Raw genomic sequence first — 13,471 nt, 5'->3', positions numbered from 1 at the left:
ACTAATGGCCTCTTTAAGCTGTTTAACTTGGTATCAGAGGGGGAAGGACTACTTGTTTCCAGTAAACTGACTTCAGTTGATCTATCCCTAAAGAAGGGAAAGATAAAGGGGCTCATTTTCAAAAGAGAAAAGGATGGTTTTCTAAAAAAAAACAAAAAAAAACTCCAAATTGCAATTTACAAACTGGGATTTGAGATATTTTAGTCTGCAGTGTGTCGAAATCACAAGCGGGCATGTAGGGGACTGGATTTGGGCGCCCCCAAAACGTGGACATTTTTCTGCCATAATGAAACAATGCAAAAATGTTCAAGACTAAAAGTTTGATGTTTTTGTCTAGACCTGTTTTAGTCATGCCTAAATCACAAAAAGGTTCTCTAAATGATGAGATAACCACCCTTCTTCCCCAGTGGACACTGATCCCCCTTCCACCCCCCCCCCCAAAAGATGTGAAAGAAACAGTACATACCAGTGTCTATAACAGCTTCAAATATTATAGCCAGTCCTATTAAAGCAGCAAGCAGGTCCTCCTGAAGTTGTCTAGAGGTCGGTGCAGTGGACTGTAGAGAAGGGGACCCAGACCCATATCATACTCGGGTACACTTGTGGTGGAAAATGTGAGCCCTGCAAAACCTACCAAAAACCTATTGTACCTACATATAAGTGACTCATGCAGGCATAAGGGCTATTTTTTGTGGTGTACAGTAAGTTTTTGGTGGGATTTGGAGAGCTCACCGTACAATGTAAGGGTGTAATGGAGAGTTGCATACCCTGGAGGAAAGGAAAGACAGGGGTGATATGTTACAGACATTTAAATATTTGAAAGATATTTACAAACAAACCTGTTCTAGAGGTATGGTGGTGGAAGTAGTTTTTCAAGGAGAGAGTGGTAAATACCTGAAATGCCCTCCCACTGGAGGTGGTAGAGATGACAATGGTAAGGGAATTCAAAAATGCGTGGGATAAACACAAAGGAATCTTGTATAGAAGGAGTGGAACCAAACAAGCTTAGCGGTGATTAGATGGCAACAGCAGTAATTGGAAAGCAAAGCCAGTGCTGGGCAGATTTCTATAATCTGTGCCCTGATCATGGCTGGACAGATTCAGCTTCAGTAACTGTAGAACAAAGCCAGTGCCAGGTAGACTTCGCTGGTCTGTGCCCTGAAAATGGCAAGGACAAATCCAAGATCATGTATGTAGTATCACATCATATCTTATATTATGAGTATCTTGTTGGGCAGACTAGATGGACTATACAGGTCTTTATCTGCCATCATCTACTGTGTTAACTGTGTGTATGTGTACCTGGAACCTTTTATGTGAAGTCCACTGCAGCACCCCCTAATGTACCCCACTGTTTTGCTGGGATGTCTATGTGGCTAGTCTGCTAAGAATGATGGCCCCCCATATATCTGTAAGGCTTCTCACGGAAACACTGGATTTGTGAGACCTTGGACCACTGTCGTAGAGCGGCAGTGGCAGGCAAAACCCCCAAACCAGCACTGGGCTAGCACAACAACAAGGCAGGGTACAGACGTAGATAAATAAGCAGGAACGCTCTGGACTAAACACACTCTGACTGGAACACAGGACTGGAGCAAGCCTTCACCTACACTTGACTGCTGTTCCCCAGGGGTTGAGTCCCTAGGTGCAGGCAGCAGGCAGGATTTACCGGATCCAGGAGCCCACTCAGGGAATGGGACTCAGAAGCAAGCCAGACCAACAGGGACTGAGGGGCAGCGGGGAAAGGAAAAACATGGGAGGCAAGGCAGGAAACTGGGCTAGAACTCACAGACAAACAATACAACACAAGACAGAAAGTGGACAGACTAAAGGACCAGAACTGAAAGCTGCCAAGCAGCCACTAAGCAGAGCACAAAGACAGGTAACAGCAAGGACTGAAAGCTGCCAAGCAGCCACTAGGGAAAAAACACAGACAGACAAAAGAGCAAGAACAGAAAGCTGCCAAGCAGCCACTAAGAAGGGAACTAGCAACTATAGCTAATAGCTAACCTACACACAGACTAACCAAGGACCAGACAAAGAAATACAAATAAGAAACAAGACTAGGAAACATGCAATAAAGTACAAGCTAAGCTACACAAAAACTAGACTAGAACCAGGCAAGGATTTCAGACAATAAACAGACTAGGCAGAAGTGCAACAGAGCACACCAACATACCCAGAGACCTTAGGCAATGCAAAGGCAAGCTCAGAAGGTTTCCAGGTGGTTAATAAGCCCATCAGCAGCTGAATTTCAGATGCAGGAATCACAAGGCAGCTACGGGTGAGGCTAGCTGTCAAACTTCAAGCCAAGTCGAAGGGCTAGAATATCTGGACCGGACCAGACTGTAATGAAAGTCTGGAATGTGTAGGGAGACAGCAAGACAGTCTGTGGCAGCCACCGGTTCTGGCCACCAGAGGGCGAGGAGCACATTCAAGGAAAACAGTCACAGTCATGACAGTACCTCCTCCTCAAGGCCCCCCCGGGAGATTCAGGTTTCCAAGGATAGCTATGGTGAAACCTACTGATGGGTTTCCAAACATGAACATAGATTATTAGACTGAGAGTAACATGCAAATCTGGAACTTGAGAAGCAGAACCCAAACTAGACTCAGGAACTGGACTGGACCTCGGACTGGCATCAGGAACCGAACCGGGACTGGAATCAGTGTCTTGGCAAGGACTCAGACTGGACTCAGCATCTTGGCTGGAACTGGACATAGTAACACAGTAACATAGTAGATGATGGCAGAAAAAGACTTGCACGGTCCATCCAGTCTGCCCAACAAGATAACTCATACGTGCTACTTTTTGTGTATACCCTACTTTGATTTGTACCTGTGCTCTTCAGGGCACAGACTGTATAAGTCTGCCCAGCACTATCACCACCTCCCAACCACCAGCCCCGCCACCGGCTCTGGCACAGACCGTATAAGTCTGCCCAGCACTATCCCTGCCTCCCACCACCGGCTCTGGCACAGACCATATAAGTCTGCCCAGCACTATCCCCGCCTCCCAACCACCAGTCCCGTCTCCCACCACCGGCTCTGGCACAGACCGTATAAGTCTGCCCAGCACTATCCTCGCCTCCCAACCACCAGCCCCGCCTCCCACCACCGGCTCTGCCACCCAATCTCGACTAAGCTCCTGAGGATCCATTCCTTCTGCACCGGATTCCTTTATGCTTATCCTATGCATGTTTGAATTCCATTACCGTTTTCATTTCCACCACCTCCCGTGGGAGGACATTCCAAGCATCCACTACTCTTTCCGTGAAAAAATACTTCCTGACATTTTTTTTTTGAGTCTGCCCCCCTTCAATTTCATTTCATGTCCTCTCGTTCTACCGCCTTCGCATCTCCGGAAAAGGTTTGTTTGCGGATTAATACCTTTCAAATATTTGAATGTATCATATCACCCCTGTTTCTCCTTTTCTCCAGAGTATACATGTTTAGTTCAGCAAGTCTCTCCTCATATGTCTTGTAACGCAAATCCCATACCATTCTCGTAGCTTTTCTTTGCACCGCTTCAATTCTTTTTACATCCTTCACAAGATACGGCCTCCAAAACTGAACACAGTACTCCAGGTGGGGCCTCACCAACGACTTATACAGGGGCATCAACACTCCCTTTCTTCTGCTGGTCATACCTCTCTCCATACAGCCTAACAACCTTCTAGCTATAGTCACCGCCTTGTCACACTGTTTCGTGGACTCAGCATCTTGACTGGAACTGGACCTTGGAGTGGACTCATCCTCTTGGCTGGATCTGGAACTCGGCCTGGACTCAGCCTCTTGGCTGGATCTGGAACTCAGGCTAGACTGCAGGTAAGGCCGGAGCTTGGGATTATTAAGACGCCTTCTTTCAGCGTCAGCCTCTGGAGTATTCCGCAGGACTGGAAGGGACACAAGTAGGCGGCGGTATTCGAAGAGCGGGGTCATAGGATCAATGGCAGAAACTGGGTTGTCAGCGATCATAAGCTCCCGGACCCGCTTTTTTTCTGCTGCCGCTTCAGGAAGTCTCATCAAAGCTGGATCAGACAAAAGTGTTCCACGATACTTATAAAGTGTCATGAAAGGATCAAAAACTATCATTAAACTTGAACCGAACTTCACACGAGAAACAGGAGCAAAACCCAGGTGGTGACCCAGATTGCCAACAGGGGAAAAGGCCTAGGCTGGAAGCCCAGCTGGAAGGATGCTCTTGCCGATCTCATGGCCTTTGCATTATGTTAGGCTTCTCACGGAAACACTGGATTTGTGAGACCTTGGACCACTGCCGTAGAGCGGCAGTGGCAGGCAAAACCCCCCAACCAGCACTGGGCTAGCACAACAACAAGGCAGGGTGCAGATGTAGATAAATAAGCAGGAACACTCTGGACTAAACACACTTGGACTGGAACACAGGACTGGAGCAAGCCTTCACCTACACTTGACTGCTGTTCCCCAGGGGTTGAGCCCCTAGATGCGGGCAGCCGGCAGGATTTACCGGATCCAGGAACCCACTCAGGGAATGGGACTCAGAAGCAAGCCAGACTAACAGGGACTGAGGAACAGCGGAGAAAGGAACAAACATGGGAGGCAAGGCAGGAAAGTGGGTTAGAACTCACAGACAATACAACACAAGACAGAAAGTGGTCAGACTAAAGGACCAGAACTGAAAGCTGCCAAGCAGCCACTAAGCAGAGCACAAAGACAGGTAACAGCAAGGACTGAAAGCTGTCAAACAGCCACTAGGGAAAAAACACAGATAGACAAAAGAGCAAGAACAGAAAGCTGCCAAGCAGCCACTAAGAAGGGAACTAGCAACTAAAGCTAATAGCTAACCTACACACAGACTAACCAAGGACCAGACAAAGAAATACAAATAAGAAACAAGACTAGGAAACAAGCAATAAAGTACAAGCTAAGCTACACAAAAACTAGACTAGAACCAGGCAAGGATTTCAGACAATAAACAGACTAGGCAGAAGTGCAACAGAGCACACCAACATACCCAGAGATCTTAGGCAATACAAAGGCAAATTCAGCAGGTTTCCAGGTGGTTAAGAAGCCCATCAGCAGCTGAGCTGCAGGAATCACAAGGCAGCTACAGGTGAGGCTAGCTGCCAAACTTCAAACCAAGTTGGAGGGCTAGAATTTCTGGACTGTAATGAAAGTCTGGAATGTGTAGGGAGACAGCAAGACAGTCTACGTCAGCCACCGGTTCTGGCCACCAGAGGGCGAGGAGAGCACAGCCAAGGAAAACAGTCACAGTTGTGACAACATCCTAGTGGCTTGTTTTTGTGTATTTTTCCCTTGGATGTCTGTGGTCCTAAAAAGATGCACCAAGCACAAAAATGTCTAGCAAATGACCATTTTCAAAACAGAAAGATGTTTTTCTGGTTTGAAAATAGCCATGTTTGCTATTAGATGTCATATCGAAAATGCCCCTCAAAACCTTATGTAGCTCATATAGACCAGTGTTTCCCAAGTCAGTCCTGGACTACCCCCTTGCCAGTCAGGTTTTCAGGATATCCACAGTGCATCTTTTTTAGGACCATAGACATCAGAGGGAAAATGCACAAAAAAATAAGCCACTACTACTATATTTTTCTGTAACACTACTAGATATATGCTGTGCTGTACACAAAAATGTAAGAGGCGGTCACTGCTCAACAGAACTTACACAAACAAGACAAAGAAGAGATTAGGGAGTTATATTTTTTATGGAAATGATTATACAAATATGGACACTGAACAGATTAAAAGCAGTCTCAAAAAGGTGGACTTTTATCTTAGATTTGAATAGGGCCAGAGACAGAGCATAACGTACTGACTCAGGAAGTGTACGCCAGGCATATGTTGCAGCAAGATGAAAGGGACAGAGTGGAGTTGGCGGTGGAGGAGAAGGGTACGGATAAGAGTGACTTAAATGAAAGGGTGGGGTTGGGTCTAGGGAGAGATATTGAGGAGCTGTAGAATGAATGCCCTTGTAATGGGGAGAAGGTGCATGAATTGATTAAAGAGATGACATATCAGGATCTTCCACTCAGTCAAAGAATCTACTTGTTACTGTGCCTCCCAGGAAATACTGTCTGCAGCATAGAAAAAGGTACCAACACCTAGTAATGAAAGAATCACACAGACGGTGAACAACATAGTTTCGATTAGCAAAGCTCAGATCCTAAAGGTGGGGTACACTACCATAGTTTGACAAAGTTTGGGTACCATATAAATGATGGATATTTTCTAAATCACCCAGTGAAAAAGGCTGATGGAGGAAATTGATGAACACAATACTGTTGGTGATATAATTGAATGAAGGGATTTAGGTGGTGGGATACACTATGTAGAAGAGGGGATGAGAGCAACACATCACATTGGAAGGGAATATGGGATATATTGTGTGTTGGATTGTGAAGCAGATCTGGGAGGGACACTTTTGGGAAAGGTTGTTGTATCTGTAATGATTGCTATTTGGTCTTGATGTTCAGACAAATAAAAGCTTGAATTAAAAAAAAAAAATGTAAAAATTTGTAATGAAACAATATTGGACATATGGAGCCTTGGCGGGAATAGTTTGTCAGCCTGATTTTTTAATTGAGGCTCTGGTCAATACTTCTGATTACCCACCTGCTCCATTCATTTATGTACTTGTTATCCTTTGGTTATAGTTCAGCTCTCCAGTAAAGCTTGTTCTTATAAGTATCTTTTTTTTGTGAGTGTGTATGTATTCCTTTTTTTTTTCCAATTGTTGGAACAAGTTATTGTAAAACCCTTTTGTGCCAGTCTCATTGTCTTCCTCTTGGCTTGGTTCTTAGCTTAGCAGCAGTCCAGAAAAATAAGCTTTATTGATGACCCGGCATGGGCCTTGTTTCAGTGTGACTAATGCCTGCTTCAGGGGTGAATCCTATATTATAAACAGATATAAAATCAAACATTCCCTGATGTGATATGATGTTGGCACTAACAAGAAACTTATCTCAGTTAAGTGTCAACATCACATCACATCCGAGAACGTTTATTCACATGTTTGGGTTATCACTATACATATAGCTTTGATTAATATTTGTGTGTTTAGGGCAAAGTACATTTCTTGGTAGCTTTTTCATTTATGTAAGGTTTCTTATTTTAATTAATGTAATGTTTGATTTTATATTTTTTTTATATTATAGGATTCACTTCTGAAGCAGGCGTTAGTCACACCGAAACCCGGCCCTTGTTAGGTCATCAATAAAGCACATTTGTCCATTCTTGAGAGCCCTTTGTGCTTATTTTTCTGGACTGCTTTTCTGTGTACTTTTACCCTCTCTGTTGCATGTTGTCTTAGTTTATCAGCAACATTCCTCCAAAGTTTAAGAGTATTCACTTAGAGGTAGATGCACTAAACGTTTTTCATCGTTAAATGAGCCCTCAGGGAAGAATTTCCTATCCTTTCCATGCACTTAAGCCTATTTTCCGACGACAGTAGCAGCTAACGAAAACGGAATGGAGATGAGCAATTAGTGTGAAAACCCCATTGAAACGACATGCACTAACCTTTTCCGATTGCCTTTACGCAGGAAAAAGGCAGGAAAACTAACGAGAGGTCTGGACCTCTCGTTAGGACAGCTCCGTGGCAGGAAAAAGTGTTAAGTGAAAAAATAAACAAACTTTGAGCCAATCCCAGCGCATTAGCAGAGCTAAAAGCGCTGTGATTGGTCCAAAGGACCTCAGAAAACACATAAAAAAATAAAAATAAAAAAAGGATCGGGAGGGGGCAAGGGCGCTCATCAGGAGCGTCCTGTACGGACGGCCTTGCCCCCCCCCCCCCCGCTGCTCCCCACTTTCCGCCGCTCCCCCCACCCCAAAAAAGCAAAATTCTAGCAGCCCCTGCCCCCTCCCCACTTTCCGCCGCTCCCCCCACCCCGAAAAAGCAAACTTCTAGAAGCCCCTGCCCCCCTCCCTTCCTCACTACTCTCTCACCTCAGCTCCGCCTCCCGACATCCTCCATCCGTGCCCCGCCCCCTTTTGGGGTCGTCGCCGCCATTCCCCTCCTCCATCGGGCCCCCCTTCCTCTTACCGGGCCCGTGCAGCGCCTCTCTCCTCTGTCCGAAGGCGCTGCACGGGCAAGAAGAAAGCTGAATCAGCTGATGCCTGCCTTCGCGATGGCGCGTCTTTCTTCTGCTGCGCCCGCCCCTGTCTGACGTCAGTAACCTACGTAGGTTACTGACGTCAGACAGGGGCGGGCCCAGGAGGAGAAAGACGCTCTATCGAAGCTAGGCGAAGGCAGGCATCAGCTGATTCAGCTTTCTTCTTGCCCGTGCAGCGCCTTCGGACAGAGGAGAGAGGCGCTGCACGGGCCCGGTAAGAGGAAGGGGGGCCCGATGGAGGAGGGGAATGGCGGCGACGACCCCAAAAGGGGGCGGGGCACGGATGGAGGATGTCGGGAGGCGGAGCTGAGGTGAGAGAGTAGTGAGGAAGGGAGGGGGGCAGGGGCTTCTAGAAGTTTGCTTTTTCGGGGTGGGGGGAGCGGCGGAAAGTGGGGAGGGGGCAGGGGCTGCTAGAATTTTGCTTTTTCGGGGTGGGGGGAGCGGCGGAAAGTGGGGAGCAGCGGGGGGGGGGGGGGCAAGGCCGTCTGTACAGGACGCTCCTGATGAGCGCCCTTGCCCCCTCCCGACCCTTTTTTTTAATTTTTGTTTTTATTTGGGAGCCATGTGCTTGCGATTTGACTGTGTTTTGACTGTTTGTGGCATGCGCAGAGCAGCTAACATAACGCTTGGCTGCTCTGCGCATGATTTGGGGGCCGATTAACGATGTGTATTGTGATTCTTTGATACATTGTACGTTTCACTACCGATCTCAGCATGTGTGACTTTTTTTTTTGGTGCATTTTTCGTTATTTTAAAATCGTTAGGGACTTTAACGATTTAGATTTTTTTACGTTTGGTTGCTGCATCTGCCTCTTAGTGTGAATAGATTTTGTGGTTTTTGAAACATAAATGCTAATTTATGTCCCACTGTTCTGTTTACTGCAAGATGGTGACATTGATTTCATCCTGGCCCCTGCTGTGGGATCTCTTACCACAGCTGTGACTGGCACTGGCCAGGGACCTAGCACTTCAACCATACCAGGTGAGAACCTCCCATTTGTTTCGGTTGATCAAAATAAATTTGCAGTGGTGTTTTTATTTTAATATTGCATACTTTCAAATAAGAAAAAAAATCATTTTTTCTCTTGAAATTTCAGCGCTGTAGAACTCTTAACATTCAGGTTAGAATCCTATTTATAATGAGGAGAAGTTCTTTATAGTGACTATAAATACTGAGGGCAATATTCATTCATGCGGAGAATGTACAACTTAAATGGTACGTTATCCTTTTACAATTATTTTAGTGAAGCTCTTTATTTAAGAAGGAACACTGAAAATGCTAGCATAACTTAAAAGTTGTGCATGGCTGATTTTTCCCCTCAATATTTATAAACATAATAAACTTGTCCTCAGTATTATAAATTGGGTTTAAACTTGAACATCAAGAATGCCAGAAAGATGATGTTTCAAAAGGAGAGTGATTAAAGTTTAAGGCTATGGTGTCGTAAAGCATGTCTGCTGGCCCGTAAGGCCATCCTACAAAAATGGATCTCCCCAGATCCGCCTGCGTATTGGCAATGGCGGAACCAACTGCACAAATTGGCTACATGGGAAGCAAAAGAGGCAAAGGGCAACCCGAAAAGGAAGAAACAATTCCTGCTCACCTGGGGCCCATATCTACACAGCCTTAGCTCACACGGGCGCAGTCTGCTTTTAAATCAGTTGTAAATCAGCCTCAACTGGGTTAGAATCATCCATTAACATGCTTTCCCCAGCAAGGGAGGTCACCAGGAGAGGGACGGATTGGGGGGGGGGGGAATTAGAGGAGGGACGGTGAGGAAATAGGGATGGAGGGGTAGGGGAGATGGTTGAATAAAGGAGACATATTATGCACCTTAGTATAAAAGGGATGAAGGTTGTACACCACCGAGTGGGTGTATGCACTGTACTAACGTGCATGTGTAAGAGTGCCAACCCACGTCTACTACTGTTAGCAGTTTATGTTAAGTTATAGAAGGGAGCCACCAGAACAAGGGCTCCACCTCGGATTAAAAGATGTTCCTTAGTTTAGTGATGTATTTAGAATGAAAGGATTGAGAATGAACAATGATTAAAATACTACATGTAAATGAATAATTAAAAATCCTGACATACTTGTTGTTAACGTGATGACATGGACCAATAACGTAGAGAGGGAATAGATTAGGATGGGGGGGGGGGGGGGGAGAGAAAATTATAGAAAATAAAAATCAGAGACGGCAAACGACGACTCTTCTGAATGAGGCTGTTACATGTACTTTGTTGTATATTGAGTTGATTGATTTTGTATACCATGACGATTTCTCAATAAAAATGTTGAAACATAAAGTTTAGTTATTTTTGCATCTAGGTATATAAGGTATCTGGAGAGTAATCTGTATAACTTTTAGCCCCGTCTCAGGCCTTCAACAAATTGAAATGGATAACTTTGGCCACATAAGGGGAGATTCTATATATGGCGTCTAAAAAAAAAAAATTGGCGCTGAAATCAGTGCCGACTAAGCGTATTCTATCATCATCTCCTAGATTTAGGCGCCAGTTATAAAATAAGCTTAGTTGATATCTCGGTGCCTAAAACTACACACATGCAAAAAATCCCAGAAGAAAACTGTCTTCGCAAAAAAACGTCAATGAAAACAAAACAGCGAAGATGACTCAAAATAAGCTTAGTTCCTCCGATCTGGGTTCATACTCGCGATTAGACGTTATCCAAGAGAACTTTGAGAAGATGCCTACAAAGACGCTCCAGTACGATTATATTTACCATTTTTGAGAGACAGAAACAAAGATTGCTACATTAGAAGTGAGCTTACCTATGGTGAAAAGAGTTTAGTGATGTTTGTCTAGCTACTAATAAATTTGTTTTTAACTGGATATCAATTTGATATTGTCCTTCCTATTTTAGTCATCTTCACTGTTTTTTTTTTTCATAAAACTACACGCATCCATTTACATCAGCGAAAATGTGTTGTAAATCCCGGTGCATAGATTTGCACGCATTGGGCCATATTCTGTAACTACGTGTGTAAATTTCAGAACACCCACAAAACGACCATAACCACACCCCTTTTTGCCTGCGTGCATTAGAAATTTGGCGCATTTCATTTTAGAATACGCTTAACGAGTTGTGTGTGTAGATTCTAATCAGTGCCAGTTAGTGCTCATTATTGCTTGAGTTTTCAGCGCTCATTAGCTTGTTAAGTTATGTGCATTGTTATAAAATCTCTAGGCGTGCTATATAGAATCCAGGGGATAATGACTTATATAGATAAGTGCTTGGAATGAAACACACATGCATGCAATGGTCAGCAGCCACTACTGACCACAAGTACTTTTGAATATTGACCCCATTATGTATCAAAGATACTTTTTAAAATAAAAGAGACTCTGCTTAGGCACTATTTATTACAACCTATAATTTGTTATATTTCTTGAAATAATTTGGTTTTACATGCAGTGAAGCAATTTATTTATACTTAACAGTTTTACATTTTAGTTAAATTATTTGTTGTGTTCTAGAGGCAGATACCTAGTTTTCCTGCATTGTTTTCTGTGTGTCTAATGGTTAGAATAGTGGGCTGAGAACCAGGAAGCCCGGTTCATGTCCCACTGACACACCTTGTGATTTTGTGCAGTGCAGTTAAACCTCCATTGCCTTAGGTACAGACTTAGATTATAAAGCCCTCTAGTGCCAGGAAAATGCCTACTGGACCTCAATATAACTCTACTTGAGCTACAACTGAAAAAAGGCCTGAGCTAAATCAGTCTTTTCCTTATCTCTTACTCTTAATATACATTGTAATGATTTGACTCATAAATGTTGTTTTACCCAATTACAGGCCCTTCATCGGAACCCTCTGTGGTGGAGTCAAAGGATCGGAAGGCAAATGCTCATTTTATACTAAAACTGTTATGTGATAGTGGCGTTTTACAACCTTACCTTCGAGATCTGCTGTCAGCCAAGTAAGGGGTTTTTAAATAACATGGTATCAGGGTTATAAATTAACCATTTAAGGGGCATAGTATTCATCATAGGCTGCCATTAAGATGTTATTTTACCACTAACTCATGCTATTTTAGAACAGGTCCCATTTTATGCAGTGAAGACCTAGTTACTAATGACTGGGGTTAACAATAAAATAACACATCTTAACAGTAGCCCACTTTGATACCCCCCCCCCTCTCCAAATGATTCCCTTTCCTGATATACTGCTTGGACATGCTAGAAAATGTGTAAGGAATGCATTGTCAAGTTAGAGGATATTACCTCCTCTTCTTTCCCACAGCTGCAGGCAGGACATCATGTAACTATTGTTCAAACTTTTAAGAAGTTAAATTTCTGTAGTTTAAGCAATTTTTATATCCCTGTTAGCAAGCAAGTGTGCACTTCAGATACCTGAATTAGTGAGCTCAGGAGACCAAACAAGAATCACATGTGCTGTGTAGTCATTCTGGGAGGAGATCCACCGGCAAGGATCTCCATCATTATTGCTCTGCAGCATTCTACACGGCAGGTTCTGGCATCCTTGGTCGCTCTCCCACTTTTTGCTTTCTTCTGTGTAGTCATTCTGTCAGTTAGGTTATTATAAATGCAATTTATAGCTCTCTCTCTGTTAGGGGAATGTATTAAAATAGCAACAATAGTCAGATCAGTGCAAATCAAACTCTTCGTAGCATCGATAGGATTTTAGATAGTGCTGGGGAGGAGTCGGCTGTCTTGGTACATGTGGGTACCAATGACATAGGAAAATGAGGGAGAGAGGTTCTGGAAGCTAAATTTAGGCTCTTAGGTAGAAAGCTCAAATCCAGAACCTCTAGGGTAGCATTTTCTGAAGTGCTACCCGTTCCACGTGCAGGGCTCAAGAGACAGGCAGAGCTCCGGAATCATAATGCGTGGATGAGACGATGGTGCAGGGAGGAGTATTTTAGATTTGTGAGAAACTGGGCAACATTCTGGGGAAGGGGAAGCCTATTCCGAAAGGATAGGCTCCACTTTAACCAGGGAGGAACCAGGCTGCTGGCATGGGCATTTAAAAAGGAGATAGGGCAGCTTTTAAACTAGAAACTGGGGGAAGGCCGACAATCGCTCAAAAGCGCATGGTTCGGGATAAGGTATCTTTCAAAGATATCACCAAAACAGAGAAGATTTGGTATCCTGATAGTGAGGTTGCAAAAGAGACTATAGTAGATCAGGTGTCCTTAAATAAAAATAAAAATATATTGCACTAAATGAAAAATTAGATATAATAGGCATCTCTGAGACCTGGTAGAAGGAGTCAGTGGGACACTGTCATAATGGGGTACAAATTATATCATAGTGATAGGGTGGATCGAATTGGTGGAGGGGTAGCATTGTATGTTAAGGAGAGCTGAAAATT

At 44.1% G+C, this 13,471-nt stretch overlaps 1 protein-coding gene across 1 annotated transcript in view; it reads left to right on the top strand.

Moving 5' to 3' along the window:
* The window catches only part of UBR5 (ubiquitin protein ligase E3 component n-recognin 5), a 651,214-nt gene that overhangs the window by 355,844 nt on the left and 281,899 nt on the right, over nt 1-13,471 (top strand). Inside the window, 2 exon segments of the mRNA XM_030189847.1 lie at nt 9,001-9,096; nt 11,933-12,056. Of these exon segments, the coding sequence (XP_030045707.1) occupies nt 9,001-9,096; nt 11,933-12,056 (220 nt within the window).

This window comes from Microcaecilia unicolor, chromosome 1 (genome assembly GCF_901765095.1).
Source record: "Microcaecilia unicolor chromosome 1, aMicUni1.1, whole genome shotgun sequence".
Classification (NCBI taxonomy): domain Eukaryota; kingdom Metazoa; phylum Chordata; class Amphibia; order Gymnophiona; family Siphonopidae; genus Microcaecilia; species Microcaecilia unicolor.
This window is presented reverse-complemented; position numbering and strand designations above follow the sequence as displayed.